The 17,171-nt window shown below is 39.9% G+C and overlaps 1 protein-coding gene across 37 annotated transcripts in view; it reads left to right on the top strand.

Annotated features, from left to right (window-relative positions):
• Positions 1 to 17,171, top strand: part of MADD (MAP kinase activating death domain) — an 86,178-nt gene that overhangs the window by 4,899 nt on the left and 64,108 nt on the right. For all 37 annotated transcript variants that reach the window (XM_079950486.1, XM_079950485.1, XM_079950480.1 and 34 more), the window contains exons 2-5: positions 12,925 to 13,097; positions 14,096 to 14,710; positions 16,212 to 16,515; positions 16,816 to 16,947. In XM_079950486.1, coding sequence (XP_079806612.1) covers positions 13,036 to 13,097; positions 14,096 to 14,710; positions 16,212 to 16,515; positions 16,816 to 16,947 — 1,113 coding nt within the window. In that variant the 5' untranslated portion in view covers positions 12,925 to 13,035. The remainder of the gene's footprint in view (positions 1 to 12,924; positions 13,098 to 14,095; positions 14,711 to 16,211; positions 16,516 to 16,815; positions 16,948 to 17,171) is intronic.

The raw sequence follows: 17,171 nt of genomic DNA, 5'->3' as shown, positions 1-17,171 counted from the left end.
CATCTACTTCCGGGTTAGCGGAGCTTGTTACCTGAAGCGTTTGTAAGGAGGACGGTACGTAACCCGAGGTTCCACTGTACAGTATTTTCTGTGTAAGTAGGCATTTGCTTAAACTAAAGAATTCACATACATACTTGCCAAATGAAAAAAATGAAGATTGCTTCTCAGCCTTTTGGCTACGATCAGGTGTAGTTTATAAATTATTTCTATGCAGCTTCAGTGCTTACATAAATGCAGGTCAACAAATTGGCAGATAACTACAAAGTCTGCATTACAAAATCTGTACTGGTGAAGCCAATTTGGCACTCTTACAGGGGCATCTGCATAGCCCTGAACTCATTGCTGCCCAACCCCTTCCAGGTAAACTACAGTGATTCTGGAGTCAGGGCAGCTCCACAGTGCCATCTCACAACACTGGCTGCTGTGTTTCAAACACAGATGATCTATCTACACCCAGTTTTTGTTGTTTTGCCTTAAGCTGCATTCATACTTCTGGGATACAAATTACATAGCCAAGTGATCAGTTCCCTTGTCTCTAGTTCCAAATGTGTGTGTGTGTGTGTGTGTGTGTGTGTGTGTGTGTGTGTGAATTTTCAGTGATGTGATAGTATATGTGGGAAAGGGTTAAATACTCCTTCCTTCTCTCCAGATCAGTTCTACCCACCTCACTGCAATACAGTCGTACCTTGGTTTTCGAACAGCTTAGTTCACGAACAACTAGGAACAACGCTGCAAACCCAGAAGTAGGTGTTCCAGTTTGTGAACTTTACCTTGGAAGCTGAACGTCCGGCACGGCTTCTGCACCTTGGTTTCCAAACGTTCCAAACGTCAAACGGACTTCCAGAACACATTCTGTTCAAAAACCAAGGTACGACTGTAAAGGTAATGCTATTTGGAAGAGAAGGGTTGACAAGATAGTGAGAATTCCTACAGAGGAGATACAGACTATAAAGAAGAAAATGGCTAGAACACATTATATGCAGGCCATTATCAGCCAGTTATGCTGGAATGGCTGTGCTATGGGTCAGCTACACCTCAGAAAATTGTGCAACTTTTAAAACATAATACATTTCTGAGGGGTGGGTAGCAGAAGCTGAACAGGGAAAGCATGGGAGGAGGGTATTTTGTTTACTGTGTAATGTAGGTGTCGTACATAAAGTGAGTGAACAAAGTATAGCTGTTTCATGGTAGCTGCTCAACATGGAAGCAGCCTAGGGCTCATGTGATTAATGCATTTGTCATTTATTTTTGCAGTGAATTGTGTATAAAGCTGCTGTTGAAAAGTCTTCAGAGCTTCAGCTTGTGTAGAATGCAGCAGCTCAATTCCTTTCAAGGATAAGGGAAACAGTAGTAGAGAGAGCATATAGTACCAGTATTAACTAATTGTGCTGGTTACTATTAGTCTAATGGGCCATGTTGAAGACACTAGCCTTTTTTATTCTGCCATCTATGGACAGGCCACATCCTACTTTAGTTTTCACCGAAGCATTGGATGGAATCTGAAGGGAATAGAGCTGGTCCTTTTCAGTCATGGTGTCTTATTTTTGAACTCTCCTTTCAGCTTAACATTTAGGGGAAAATATTAAGACCTTTCTATTTTTTTCAGGGTTTTATGAAATAGCTTGCATCCTCATTACAAATGAGATTTTGAAACAATTTATAGTGTCATTTTTCTTTTGGATGGGCCTTCTCAGTGGCTGCTTCCAGACTTTGAAACTCTCTTCCTAGAGAAATTAAACTGGTTCCTCTTTGTTGGCCTTTTGCTGGCAGATGAATAATTTCTTGTTCCAACAGGCTTTTGGGAACTGATTGTTTTTAAGGAAAGCTCTGGTACTGTAATACTTTTGTAATGATCTGTATGTTTTAATCTCTCTCTCTCTCTCTCTCTCTCACTCACACACACACACACACACTCTCTCTCTAAATGTTTTTGTTTTTATTTTTAGTGATTGCTATGTATTCTATTTTAGCTATAAGTTACCTTAAGTCCTTGTTGGGGGAAAAGGTAGGATATAAAGAAATATAATAATAATAATAATAATAATAATAATAATAATAATAAAATAATAATAATAATTTTATGAGTGTGCTTATATATTTTATGCAATATGCTTTGGATATTTAGAAAGACATGAAAAAGCAGGATAAAACTTTATGCATAAACAATTCATTTCTTTCCTTGTTATACTTGTATTAGACATATAACTATATAGGCCTTAGCTCAGTTGGTTAGAGTGTGGTGCTGATACCAGGGTTGCAGGTTTGTTTCCTGCATGGGACAGCGGCATATTCCTGCATGGCAGGGGGGGTGGACTAGATGTTCCTCAGGGTCCCTTCCAACTCTACAATTCTATTATTTGGTTCTACCAATCTCATCATTTAAATAGAAATTTCCTCTTTTGAAGTCAAATGTGACAGCTGAACTTTCTTGGCAGATGTTTACTTTCACATATGTTGAATTTGATAGGTGTATGGAAACTGTTCCAAATTGATTTAACTTAACATCTAGCATCAGATCCTGGGCACCACTTAAGTTTATGTCAAGATTCACCTCCTTTCTGATTGGGTCCATGACCAATTTTTTTAGACACAGTCATTTTAGTGTATCTATAATAATAATAATAATAATAATTTTTTATTTATACCCCGCCCTCCCCAGCCAAGGCCAGGCTCAGAGCGGCTTACAAACAATAATAAAAACAAGAAGAATGATTACAACTTAAAAACAAAAATAAAATACAACATTAAAATATTAAAATGTAGCCTCATTGCAGGAGGAGAAGGAAAAGAAAGGGGAAAAAAAAGAGAGAGAGAGAGGGAGGGAGGGAGGGAATAAAATTGGCTCCAAGCCAAAGGCCAGGCGGAACAACTCTGTCTTACAGGCCCTGTGGAAAGAAATCAGATCCTGCAGGGCCCTGGTCTCATGAGGCAGAGTGTTCCACTAGGCCGGAGTCAGAGTTGAAAAGGCTCTGGCTCTGGTTGAAGCCAATCTAACTTCCTTAGGGCCCGGGACCACTAGGGTGTTGCTATTTATGGACCTTGAGGCTCTCCGTGGGGCATACCGGGAGAGGCGGTCCCATAGGTACGAGGGTCTTAGGCCGTGAAGGGCTTTAAAGGTCAAAAGCAGCACCTTAAATCTGACCCTGTACTCCACGGGAGCCAGTGCAGCTTGAAAAGCACTGGGTGAATATGCTCCCATGGCAGAGACCCCGTGAGAAGCCTCGCTGCAGCATTCTGTACCCGCTGGAGTTTCTGGGACAGCTTCAAGGGCAGCCCTGCATAGAGCGAATTACAGTAGTCAAGCCTGGAGATGACCGTCGCATGGATCACTCTAGATCTCATGGATCTAGAGCAGTTACCTCTTCATTACAGTGGTACCACAGGTTAAGTACTTAATTCGTTCCGGAGGTCCGTTCTTAACCTGAAACTGTTCTTAACCTGAAGCACCACTTTAGCTAATGGGGCCTCCCGCTGCCGCCGCAGCATGATTTCTGTTCTCATCCTGAAGCAAAGTTCTTAACCTGAAGCACTATTTCTGGGTTAGTGGAGTCTGTAACCTGAAGCGTATGTAACCTGAAGCGTATGTAACCCGAGGTACCACAGTATTAGATACAAGATAAACACATAATCAAATATCAGACTGTATATTATGTGAACATGCTGCATGCAGTTATATAACTAACAATTTCTATAGCACCCAGTAGATGAATCATTTTAGTTCTCTTACATAAAATTCTGTGCAGACATATCCACTCTGTGAGAAGAAATACTGGCAATGTGTTATGACAACTTAACCTTGAACATGTTCCTCAAGAATCTTAATTGCATATTTTTCAACATTTATGGAAACAAAGTAATAGATAGCAAGGAAATTAGAGGAAAACATGTTGCCTTCATACTCCTTAACATCTTTCATAATTCTTTAATGTTGGCAGCAAATCGCATGCTAATGAAATATTCAGATGGTTTTGAATAGAAATGTAACAAATGGAGAGAACCTGAATGTACTTGAAATGCAGGAACTTTAATCTTGACAATGACACTAATATGTTAGATGTACTGTATGAGTTTATGAGGACAATCTAAAATGTTCAATAGAATAAGAAAAAGTAAAAATTCAGGGAGTGGACAAGTGAGCAAAAATAGGTAACAAATTTAATATGATTTCAAACTATTTTTGCATTGTCATATTGCATAGAAATTTTGGAGCCTATATACACTTTTTTTTAAAAAAAGTGTGTATACTAGTGCACCATCCTGTTATCATGGGGTCATCAAGGTACCTATGGGAAGCCCTCAAGGAAGACTTAAATTACAACAATACTCTTCCCACTTAAAAAACAAAATCTTCCCATTTGTGATTCCCAGCAATTGGTACTCAGAGCCTTTGATAGTGAAGGTAGAACATAGCCATGAAATTAGCCATGTGTATTTAGTAGGATGATTCAGTGAAATGTTCAATATTAGTATCCTGATCTTTCACTTAGTATTCTGCCTGTGATAATGGCCAGTGTTTCACTTAAGATTCCTGCAGGAAAGCCCAAACAAATTATTGCAGTTCACTGCATGGAGTAATAATAGAATCATAGCATGTGTGATTGACATGGAACAATCATAGAATCATAGAACTGTAGATTTGGAAAGGACCCACAAGGGTAATCTAGCCCAGAGATTCCTGCAATACAGGAATCACGGCTAAAGAATCCTTGACAGATGACCATCCAAACTCTCTGTTTAAAAACCTCTGATGAAGTAGAGTCCATCACCATTACAATGATGACTCCTGTACTTTTATGGAAGTCTTGGTGTCTTGTTTTATTCTGCTATGGTCTGTGGACCAACACAATAAATATTATTTATTTGACCTTACTGTTACTGGGGGGTGGGGAGCTTGAACAACAACCCCACTCCCCAACTGTGTTGTTTTCCCCTGCCCTTCTACTATTTTCTGTGCTTAACCAGACAGCCAGAATCATAGAACTGTAGACTTGGAAGAGCCCAAGGGCTCATCGAGTCCAACCCCCTGCAGTGCAGGAATCACAGCTAATAAGCTGGCCTGTCTAGATGAACCCTGCCTGCATATGTTGGGGGTCTGCACCTTCCTTTAGGAATGTGAGGCTGGAGCACCCTGCAGCTCCTCAGGGTTCCATAACCATTATATTAAAAAAACCTCTTGCTGAGCCACAATTCCACCATTCATCTTCTGACTAATTGTGATTGTGAATTAATGCAATGTAATGCAATGATGCTATGAGCATCATGTTAAATTAATTGAGGGTAGCTAATCTGGTTTATGTGGTGCTGTATATGGATCCTAACATTCTTTTTGCTTATTTACTATTAGAGCTTTAACTGTTGGAGAACAAGTATTTGTGGAGTATTCTTTACTCTTGGATAATATTTAAAGGAAATACTACTGGAGAAAATGAGGCAAAAGTGGGTAAAAGAAGCAAATGAATATTTTATATAATCCTGCCCAGTTGAGTAATTTTATATAGTTTGACATTTGTTGGAGATCCTGTTAATTCTATTTCTTACAAGGTTATTTTATGAAGTGTGGAATTAATTTAGGAAAACTTATTAGTTTCCCATACAGCATAAATGATTCTTGCTGCATTATCCATGAGGATTTCCATCCTGGAAGAAAGAATAAACAAGAGTCAAACAGTCACTAAATTGGCATTCTACTATGCTGTTGACTGCTTTTTATTTATTGGTTGTGTGGCAAAATTTGTAATGCTTTAATGGAATAATTCTGTTGGCAAGTGCTTAAGCTATCAATTCTGGATCAGTTCTAATCTTCCTGCACTGTTATCAGATAAAACTTAGATCTTGGCTGAAGAAGTGTGCATGCACATGAAAGCTTATACGCAGAACAAACTTAGTTGGTCTCTAAGGTGCTACTGGACAATTTTGTTAATTTATTTCAACTGCGTCAGACCAACACGGCTACCTACCTGTATTTAGATCTCGGCTGACAGCTAAGCTGTCTGCTGTTTACACACAAAGTTTATGTGGCTGCACAAGAGGCAGAATGACTTTTTAATCTGGTCATTCATAGCTGTGAGAAACCAGAAAAATTGATACCTTTATTGTAACTATCAGAGTACATTGGGGGAAGGAAATTTAAATATACTTTATGCTCCTACAGTCAATTCTAGAGAATAATATTGGCTTGTGAGTTTTATCTTGTATTTCAGGTAATATAAAATGTTGAAAAAGAGCATTTCTTGAATGCTTAAATATCAGCTAGTTTTAACACTAGCTAGTTGCAACACTAACTAGTTACAACCAAATGGAGCAATACTTGAGTCTGTCTTGAATGCAGTGGCGTAGCGTGGGTTGTCTGCACCTGGGGCAAGGCAAGTAATTTGCGCCCCCTAACCCGTGGATTTTAGTAGGGGCAGAGAGCTGCGAGTGCGAGCGCCCCCCCAGATGTTGCGCTCGGTGCGCCCAGCCCCCCCTGCACCCCCCACGCTACGCCACTGCTTGAATGTCAACCACATAATGGGATTAAGTGGACCTTTTTGACAATATATCTTAACCTTTTTGACAATACATATGGCCATCATGAGTAGCAGTATTACTAAGTCTTTATGTACAACCTGCCTCCTTTGTTTCAGAGGGATCAATAAAAGGTCCAGAGTGGAGTCCAAAGTGACTAGTTGTGATGTGATGTCTGATATGGTCCCAAAGACCATCTTCCAAAACACTTAATGCATTTCTTTGAGTTAAGAACTGGATCATAAATTTTGGAGAAGTGTGAAATCTGAAGGATAATTGTGTTCTGGTCTGTGTATGTCCAGGAGGTGGGAATTGAGTCAGTTCACTTTAAAATGAAGAATGAACAAAATTCTCATCCAAGTAGTAGGTGTTAAGTTAACATAATATTTGAACATGAGATTACCCCATGATTGAATTTTGGATTATATAGCTGTTCGTTTAAGAAGATGTGAACTGTGCTTCTTGGCACTGATGCATAAAGAAAAGCCATTTTTGATTACGGAAAATTTCAGTTGTTCTCCTTTGGCTGCATGGTTGTTGTTTTTGGTGCAGTCAGCTCAAAGAATTTGAAGGTCAGATTCTTTACTGACTCTCTTTCAGTATTTGGCAAGATTGTTTTGCTCTATGTATTCTATATTAGAAGCCTGCGGCCAAGGAAGTAGCTGGCTCGTTCAATCAGCATCCATCCTCCTCTGCTTCTTAGCCCTTGTTGGTCCTTTAAGGCCTATCAGGTCACAATGCTGCAGTGACAGTAGAAGCCAAAATTGACACAGCTTCATCTTTATGCAATTGTTAAAAGAATAGCCAGTCTGCTAGGACTCTAAAACAAGGATAACCAATGTGACGTCTTCCAGATGTTGAATCAAAACTTCATTCATCCCTGACCATTGACCATGCTGACTGGGTTAATGAGAATTGTAGCCCAATCACTTGGGCTAAGGGAGCCAAGGCATTACTGTATCTTGGCTACTTTTGTTCTGGACTATAGATGTGGCAATTGTCTGACCACTTTGCTCACTGGCCTACAGTCTCCAGACCTCCAATCTTCTCCTGCCTCTCACATTCTTCCTCCTGCTTCTAGGTTCTTTGAGGAAAAATATGTATTTACTCAGGACAGGCATTCAGGCTTACTTCTGTCATGAGCCAGATTTTCTTGACCAATTTTCCCCCTTCATTCTATTCTACTAGTTCTGTGATGCATGGAGATTCCCCCCCCCCCCAGTTGAGCTCAGTAAAAGTAACCTAGTTCACAATAAGAGATAATTAATCTGATTTCTATCCTCCACGGGGAGAGGGGGGAAGCTCTTGTGACTTGCAAGTTAAAGTGCATAGTGAAAATGTCACACTGTCATATGCACCTCCTGATACTGTGAACGTGATGTTTAATTGCCAGCTGAAGGCAGCTATTGTGCCCAAGTGAATCTTGTTTGTAATGTGGGTGGTGCTGAGAGATTTGTGTGTGCATGGTGTGTGGGGGGGCGGGGAGATTGCAATTGCTCTATAAATAGTTGCAATGGGCTGCGATCTAGGGACAAGAGACTGAGTTGCTATGGAGACTGATCTGAATCAGATTACCTGAGGCTCCTGTTATCCAGTCTCTGTATGCATGGAATTGAAGGTTGTATGGCCAGGGCACTTGCTGATGAAAACACAGTCATCATGCTCTGCTCTGAAAGGCAAAAAAACTTTATAAGAAAGCTGAAACCTTGTACTATGTGTGGTAATATTAGACCAAACAATTACTACACCAATGATAACCATACTATGTACAGCAGTGAAGCAAGAATGGTAGCTTTCCTCAGTGTGTGACACTTCTAATTGATTTAGGTATTTGCTCCCCAGCTGAATGGGACACTGTTGTGGGCATCTTGAGGAAGTACCATCCACCTTGGGCCTGCCCATAAAAAGTGAGAGACAAGGGTGATTCCTACTGTTTCCAGGAACTCTCTTTTGTGTATGAGGTGGGAGTTTGTTTGGACACTGCGTCCAAACAGAGGCTGAGAGGGAGGTTGTGTCAGAAGGAAAATGAATTGATATGATTTGTATATATTAATAACTTTGTATTAATGTAACATTTTATATATAACTTTCTGTTTTTGTAATTTTTAAAAAAGTTGTCAGTTGTTGCTTCAGTTTTTTGTACACTTCTTAGAGATCTTTTTAATATATTAAGCAGTATAGAAAATGAATTATCATTCAATTATTGCTTATTGACTCTGTCTATGTGAGAGTGTTGTTGAGGAACACAACTGCTTATTTTGCCCTGCACACTGCTGAGCAGTGCTTTTTTTCTATAAAAATAGGTGCCAGTACTCATCTTAAAGTTGTTACAGTAAGTGTCACACTTTTTAAAAACAACAAAAAGAGGTGCCTGTACTGTGTACCCTTGAGTACCCCCTGGGGGGGAAAAAGCACTGCTGCTGAGCATCTCTTGTGGAAGAGGCAATGATATGGATTATAGAACTGAATACGGTACATATCTGGCCTTCTTAACTGTCTTGCACTCTCGTGAAATTTCCGAAGGCTTTATTTATTTTTGATAAGAACTAGTTATCATTTACATAACTAGAATAAAACTTTTCCCCTTATTTCAAAAATAATCCAGCACTTAAAATGCAGATCTTAATGCTTGATGTTTTTAACCGTTTGCAGTCTTAAGGCTTTTGCCAGACACTTGGGTAGCTTAAAAGATGCTCAGGTTTCTTGTTAGATATTGTGCCTATAGATTATATTCTAGCCAACCTATTGTGATACGTATTGAAATGCTGAAATGTTGATACCAGTACTCCTGTCTTTACAGAATAATATGCAGCATATCTCAACAAGCTGAATCTGTGGCTTAACTCAAATAAAAAACTTGCTAAGTGAATAAAAGTATTTTTACTGCCAGCAATAGCCCTTCTTGGACAGGGATAATTTGGACATAGTAGTATGTGCTCTGGTTACCTCTCTGTTAGATTACTGGAAAATGGTGTATGTGGGGCTGCCTCTGAAGATGATGTAGAAGTTGCAACTGGTGCAAAATGTGATAGATACATACCTGTCAGGAGCACCATACAGGAGCCATATGAAACAGCATCCTGTTTGCTTTTAAGTCTTTTGAGCAGAGCCAAGTATATTCTTTTTTGCTTGTCTAAGACAAAATGCTTTCTCTTCAACCCTCACTTACCTGCATATCAGGAAAGTTTCGGAATGTGCAAGTTGAAGCCATTGTATAGTAAGTACAACTAGATCTATTGTGAAATTAAATGTTCCATTAAACATTTTTGCTTGTTTTTTCGCAAGGAAAAACTAATATTCCTGCTTCAGAAGGCAGTGATATTCAAGAAAAACTAGACATTAGATTAATTGTATGATTTCAAGAAACATATGTAGTTTTAAATAGGAACTGCAAGGGGGAGTACTGTACTGTTGGAATTGTGACCATAGTGCATGGGGAAAGATTAGTCTCCCCCCATGAACTGTGGTTGTGAACCTGATTGGTGTCCCCTAGCGGCTATTTAAATTTAAATGGCTAGATATGTTAACTGCAATGACATCGTTAATTTCCCATCTAGTTTGTCCATCAGATCATGTTCTTTAGTGTAAAAACATTTTTATAAGCATGCAAGAGTATTCCTAATTTATTTGTCTGAAATTATGGAGGCTATGGAATTATGACATGTGACATATGAATGAATATATTGTTTTCTGTTGTTTATGAAAGTAACTGAATGTACATAATATAAAATCAGAAGAGTAAGCAGTTGCTTTTTTATGTATCAGTGGAAACTACTGAAATGAGAACGTAGTGAGATGAAAGTGAAAAGATAAATATTCTCCCTGAGTGAAGTAACACTCTCCAGAAATAAATGTTGAATGCCAAGTGCTGTTCTGGGTAATGACTTGTACTTTTCTCTGTTCAGTGTTTTTTAATGGTCACTTTTATGTGTTTGTTACTTAATAATAAAAATGATTTTTTTCCTTCTAAAAAATGTGTTTCTGACATCTGCAGTTCTCAGTGCTGCAGTATACAGTGGTACCTCGGGTTAAGAACTTAATTCTTTCTGGAGGTCTGTTCTTAACCTGAAACTGTTCTTAACCTGAGGTACCACTTTAGCTAATGGGGTCTCCCGCTGCCGCCGCGCTGCTGGAGCACAATTTCTGTTCTCATCCTGAGAACAGAACTTAACCCTAGGTACTATTTCTGGGTTAGCGGAGTCTGTAACCTGAAGCATCTGTAATCTGAAGCGTCTGTAACCCAAGGTACCACTGTATCTGTGGATAGAACTGGGGTTCAGGAACTTGCTGCAGTGGACTGGCAGTAAATGAGAACCTTCTTGAGCCGAAAAGGATTTGCTTATATAAATGGATAATCAGATTAATCAGCCCATATTTGTGTACTACTATATGTGTTATCTAGGCTTTATAGGGTAAGTGGTTTTAGCTAAGTTATATGAAAATAGAATTTAACCATGTTTCATCTCATTTGGGCTTAGCAAGAGTATCTAAAGTACCTAGTTGATTCAAGGTTCTTCTGATTCCATTTGGTCTTGAGACACAGACAATCTTCCCTCCTTCCAACTAATAAAGTGCAGTATTATTATGCACTAATAAGCTATGATTATGATTGCTGTGTGGACTGTGATTATTTGAAAATCACACACATTCTGTCCCCAAGACACATTCTGCTAAAGTGTTGCTTTGTAGATGGTATCACAATAGAGATTTGGTACTTTTCTATTTTTGTAGAAAAGTTATAATATTTCAGGTGCCCAAGATAAGATTGCTTCCACATCTCAGCCTGTTTTATTTTTCAGCAGAGGCATTTCTTTTTCACTACTGTATTAGCAAGAAGCTAATAACGTATAAGCACTTATAACGTACAGTAGCAACAAAAAGATGTAAAATTTTGTCAAAATATATCCTATCACACTTATAAAAAACATTTTTTCCTCCAGTTGCAGAATAGAGATAGCCTGGCCGTGATTACTCATGCATTGGTAACCTCTAAGCTTAACTATTATAATATGCCCGTGAAGGTGGCCTGAAAATTGCAGGTAGCGCAAAATGCTATAGCAAGAATGCTGGAAGGAGCAAGCATATTATTCATTTCTTGAAACAGCTGCAGCAGTTGCAAATTGTTTCAGGGCCAAATTCAAGGTGCTCACTTTGATATTAAAAGCTCTAAACTTCCTGGCACCTAAATATCTGCAAGAACACCTTCTTCCATATCAATTTGTCTATGCTTTGAGATCAGCATATGATGCCCTGTTGAATGTGGTCTTGGAGCCCAAAGATTGATCTTTTCATCGGTAGCTCTTTTTGCATGTCGAGCTCCCTCTGTACTGAGGTGCATCTGGCTTCATCTCTTTATATCTTTAGGCGACTGGTTAAGATACACTGTTTTTGGCAGCCTTTAGGGAAGGATAGACCCAATCAGATAAAAGGATTATTGCTGCCGCTGCTATTAGTAAATGGCTTTGTGAATTGTTATGAATTGTGTATTTTAAGAATTGTGTTGTGTTATCAATTTTATATGTTCTTTTTATCTTATTCAACAATAATTTTACAATCTTTGCCTTGGTTGATTATGGTTAATACAGTTTAAAAAATTGCCATCAAGGTTGTTATCCTAGCAATGTAGGCAGATATGCTGGGATAGCCCATACTTGAAATTTGCATTGCAAAAAATGGTCTCATGGGGCCTAATATGGACCAGGATAATAGCAGGAGGCAAAGTCTTAAAGCCCTCCCCGCCTGCTAAGATCGCAACCCAGGTTAAGTCCCCTCACAGCGGCAATTTGAGGGAAACCCTATACTCAAGGGTAGAAGTATAGTTAAAGTCACATGTAATTTGTGCTTTAGACCAATTCCTATTTTTAAGGTCCTAATTTGAACATAGTGAATAATTTGATCTAATTTTTGTAAGAGAAAAGCAGAGTTTCAGATATAACCATCCTCATTAATTGATGATAAACTTTCCCTCCCAGATCGATTTAAACTAGCAACCAGAGTCCCATCCAGAGACAGTGGACTCTGCAAGTTAATTCTAAGTTGTGTGAAGGCAACTCCTGCTATGTTAGTAGCACACGGTGCCAGTCACAATGCAATGGAAATTGGGACAGCTGTATGTACATCACTCACGTATTGGTGTCAGTTCACAAAACCCCATTTCCTGTGTAAGCCTTGTCCGGCTGTGGTTCTAGCAAGTGACCCCAAATCTTTTGAAGTGATTTCATGGAGGCTGTCTTCTGTGAACAAGACTTCCCTGTTGTTTACCCTTCACAAGTATATGTCATACTAAGAGATGGAAGTGTGGATATTTTGCTTGAACAGCCTGTCCTGTGACAAATATGCTGCTTATACTGAAAGTGCTGATCAGAGCATTGTTATTGATGAATGTGAGTCTGACCTTGAATTGAATATCTTTTGTTGTAGGTTGATGTCACAGTTTCCATGAGCATTCTGTTTTCTGAGGCAGCTATCAGAAACCAGCTGGTCCAATGAGGGAAGAATTTACTGAGATGACATAGTGAAGGAGGAAAGACAATGGTGCAGAAGAAGAGGAGCTGTCCTCGCTTACTTGATTACCTTGTGATTATTGGGGCCAGGTACAGTAGCAACCTAGATGGAATTTACACAGTAATGACCCTTGTCACATATATATTCATAAACTTCTTCAGGCCCATTGTCAACCCTCTGGGTGCAAAAGTGGGTGTGGCCAAAAAGCAAAAGTGGGCGTGGCCTTTAAATTTTACGTAATGAATTTTAGATGGCTTGGGTAGCACAAAAGCCCTTTGGCATCACAGGGGGGTACTTAAGGGAGCAACGAGCAAACAATTAAAATAATTTTAAAATTACTTTTTTAATGACAGATTGTAAGGGGAGAGGGTGTTAGGGAACTATAAAAAAACCTTAGGTGGCCAGATGCAGCCCACAGGCTAGCCACCTCATACATAGAGTTGTGTTTTGGCCAGTGATGCCTAGTGAGGTGGAGTAGCTATGGGAGAGGGCATCCTACAGCTTTACCAGTGAACATCCATTGGAGGCATCTGAGGCAGTGGTGCATTCATGCAGCATGTATATATATATATATATAGAGAGAGAGAGAGAGATATGCTAATTGAGGAGAGGGAAACAGAACACTGTTGTGCTCTTGTTCGAAAACATGTCCACCTGTGTGTACAGACCACACAGATAATAACTGTCACTTTAGAAGATGTTATCAAGCTCCTCTGACAATTGCCACTTCTCTCTTTGTGAAGGCAGGGGCCTCCTTTTGTCACTAGTCTCAACGTCCTTTCTTCTTGGTGTCAGCTTTCCCATCCAGCAAGCTGTGCAAGCAGCTACTGCCCTACCTTCACACATTGCTTTTTGATTGGGTCGAGTACCTTGGCCACCCTGTCAGAGCCTCGCCAAGCACAAATTTGCTTTCATTTGTTTTTGATGCAGATCTTACTATTCATTGCCCTAATTACATTGCAACCCAGAGTCATGGTGCTTGCAGCTCCCACTTACAGAAATAGGCCCTCTCGTATTTCCACTGTTCAAATGTGTAACCAGTATGGCGTTTCAGTATCAAGTAATTTTGCATTTGCTTTGCTTGTAGGCAACCAAGCAGTGATAGTGTGGCACAGACACCTGAACTACTGCGCCGCTACCCATTAGAAGATCACACTGATTTTCCACTTCCTCCTGATGTAGTGTTCTTCTGCCAGCCAGAGGGATGTTTAAGTGTGCGACAGAAACGGATGAGCCTGCGAGATGATACTTCTTTTGTCTTTACACTCACTGATAAAGATTCTGGTATCACTCGCTATGGGATATGCGTCAACTTCTACCGTTCTTTCCAAAAGCGTGTGCCCAAGGAGAAGGGAGAAGGCAGTGGCAGACATCGTTTCCAAGATGGGCAGAAAGCACCCAAGTCTGGGGATACATCCACTACCCAAGAAGAGAGGGGTAATGAGAGTTCAGAGAGCGGTGGTTCTCTGCAACCACCAAGCACAGAGTCTGCGCCAGATGTTACTCGATCACCTCGTAGTAAACGTTCTGCAAAAGGCACCCACCGTTCTCGTAACAGCACCCTGACCTCACTTTGCATCATTAGTCACTATCCCTTTTTCTCTACTTTTCGCGAATGTCTGTATACCCTGAAGAAATTGGTGGACTGCTGCAGCGAGAGACTCTTGGGCAAGAAGCTTGGGATCCCTCGAGGCGTGCAGAGGTACATGAAGGGATGCAAACGTCCCTTTTAATACCATATCTAGATGATGCAGTTCATATTCATATTGTGGTTTGATGAAGTGTGCTTATTTTCCAAGAAAAAGGGAGTAGACACAGAATCACTGTTTTTTCATAAGGCACATGAGACGACTTGCAGGCTGTACACAGGCCACAGAGTTAGTGCAACGGAATAGTCACTGCAGGCATGAATGTATCATACCATGCTGTCCTTTTCCACACACACCCTACCTAGTGGTACTGCTTTCCTTAATTCTGGTAGTGTGCCAAAACTTGACACCCATTGCAGAAGATATGTACTATGTGCTTATATATTTTAGCCAGCCTAGGATGTCATATACCTCTTAGTGGACCAGGTTTCCAGTTTGCATTTCTGCCTTAAGTTGAACCAGTAATGTCTGTAATCAGTTCGGTTTTGTAGTTGTTCCCTATGTTCTAGTTACTTTGTGGTTTTGAAAGTGACTACTTCCCCTGCTCTTATATCTGCTTGGTTGGATCAGCTTCAGTTGGTTTGGTAGGCTGTGCTGGGAGCATTGTTGCTTTGTCTCATGTTCTGTGCAAAAATACATCATGAAAAGAGAACTAGGTACATATAGTTGTAGCATTCTAATACAAAACTACACAGGAAAGTGAATTTGTGATTCCTTCTTTAAAAAACAATTTCTGTTCTTGGTAACTCTACACCCCTCTTTTTATGCTGTTAAAACTGCTAGAACCTTCTAAAAATATACATTATAGATTGACTATATGTGTGATACAGTGGAGGAATTATGTGCTATATAAAACCCTTTAAATATCTTTGGGGACTATCAACCTGACTGTTCTGTCTTGCACAACAGTATAACAATTCCTGGGGTACTTGTTTGAAGTCAAAGAAGCATCTGATTTATTTGGAGTTTGATTGCTTTCTTATCTTACAATATAATATAATATAATATAATATAATATAATATAATAATATAATATAAAGTAAGAATGTCATCATTCTGCGGTTTACTTGGTGGGCAACAGGTGGTTTTATAGTGTGACAAGAAGTGGTGGGTTGGCAGTTCAGGAAAGCTGTGGAGAGACATCCACTGCAGGGTTTGGCAGCCCAAAGCTCTGTAAGGGAGAGAGTGGGTGGCTTTGGCAAGCATGGGTAGATGGGATTGTTGAGCAAACTGAGCAGGGCTATAGCCTCTAGTAGTGACACAAGTGCAAAGATAGATCCATACATTGCAAGGAATTTTATGCTTCCAACAAGATGCAATTAAGGCTCTGCCATACTTCTTTTCACCTAGGTCTGCGTTGTACAATAGCTTAAATGTTTTACTACAGTCAAATGGTATATCTATTTTGTTAACAAAATAAAATAACAGGACATGCGTATACTCCCTAGTCTGACTTCTTATGGAAGAATTCACACAGCCTGAGTATTTTGGCAGGTTTCTCAGTAGAACTACCAAGTATATGTGTTTGGGGTTAATCTTGTTGCTTTTACACAGGGACACAATATGGCGGATTTTCACAGGTTCACTTCTAGTGGAGGAGAAATCCAGTGCATTGCTACATGATTTGCGTGAAATTGAGGCGTGGATTTACCGGCTGCTTCGCTCACCTGTGCCTGTTGCTGGCCAGAAGCGCGTGGATGTGGAAGTCTTACCCCATGAATTGCAGCCAGCCTTGACGTTTGCCCTTCCTGACCCATCCCGCTTCTCTCTGGTGGATTTCCCCCTGCATCTGCCCTTGGAGCTCTTAGGTGTGGATGCATGTTTGCAGGTGCTATCCTGTATTCTTCTGGAACATAAGGTGAGAGGGACATGTGTCAATATACTTGTAGACATTTCAGACAGAGAGGCTGCATTGTCTGTTCCTCAACATTTCAACAGAAACTTAATGTATGTTTTTATCACAATGTTCAATTTCCTATTAACAGAAGCAATAAAGATTCTGAGGCTTCTGCATGAAATAGTATTTGATTAGGGAAAACTTTTTGCAGTATTAGAATACTTATCACATGAAGGCCCATGGGAAGAAGCCTAAGTAAGAGCTTATTATCATGAGATAATAATTGTGTGGATGTATTGACAAGAGTTTCCTTGGTTGCAGGTGGTGTTGCAGTCCCGGGACTATAATGCGCTCTCTATGTCTGTCATGGCATTTGTGGCTATGATCTACCCACTGGAGTACATGTTCCCAGTGATTCCACTCCTTCCTACCTGTATGGCTTCTGCAGAGCAGGTATGCCATCGTTTCAGTGACAGATGTACTGCTGTGACACTGCTGAAACCTTTTATCAGGAGAACAGTCGAATTCTTGCTGGGTTTTGTCCTGTCTAAATTAAAATGCATATTTTTCAATGTGCCTGGCAACTACTGAGATGCTCCTACAAATCACAGTGAAGCTTAATGATAGGAATAGAAATGGCAGACAGTGTAGAAAAGAGCAAACTTTACTTTGAGATG

Source organism: Podarcis cretensis (genome assembly GCF_951804945.1).
Source record: "Podarcis cretensis genome assembly, chromosome: 1".
Lineage (NCBI taxonomy): Eukaryota > Metazoa > Chordata > Lepidosauria > Squamata > Lacertidae > Podarcis > Podarcis cretensis.
This window is presented reverse-complemented; position numbering and strand designations above follow the sequence as displayed.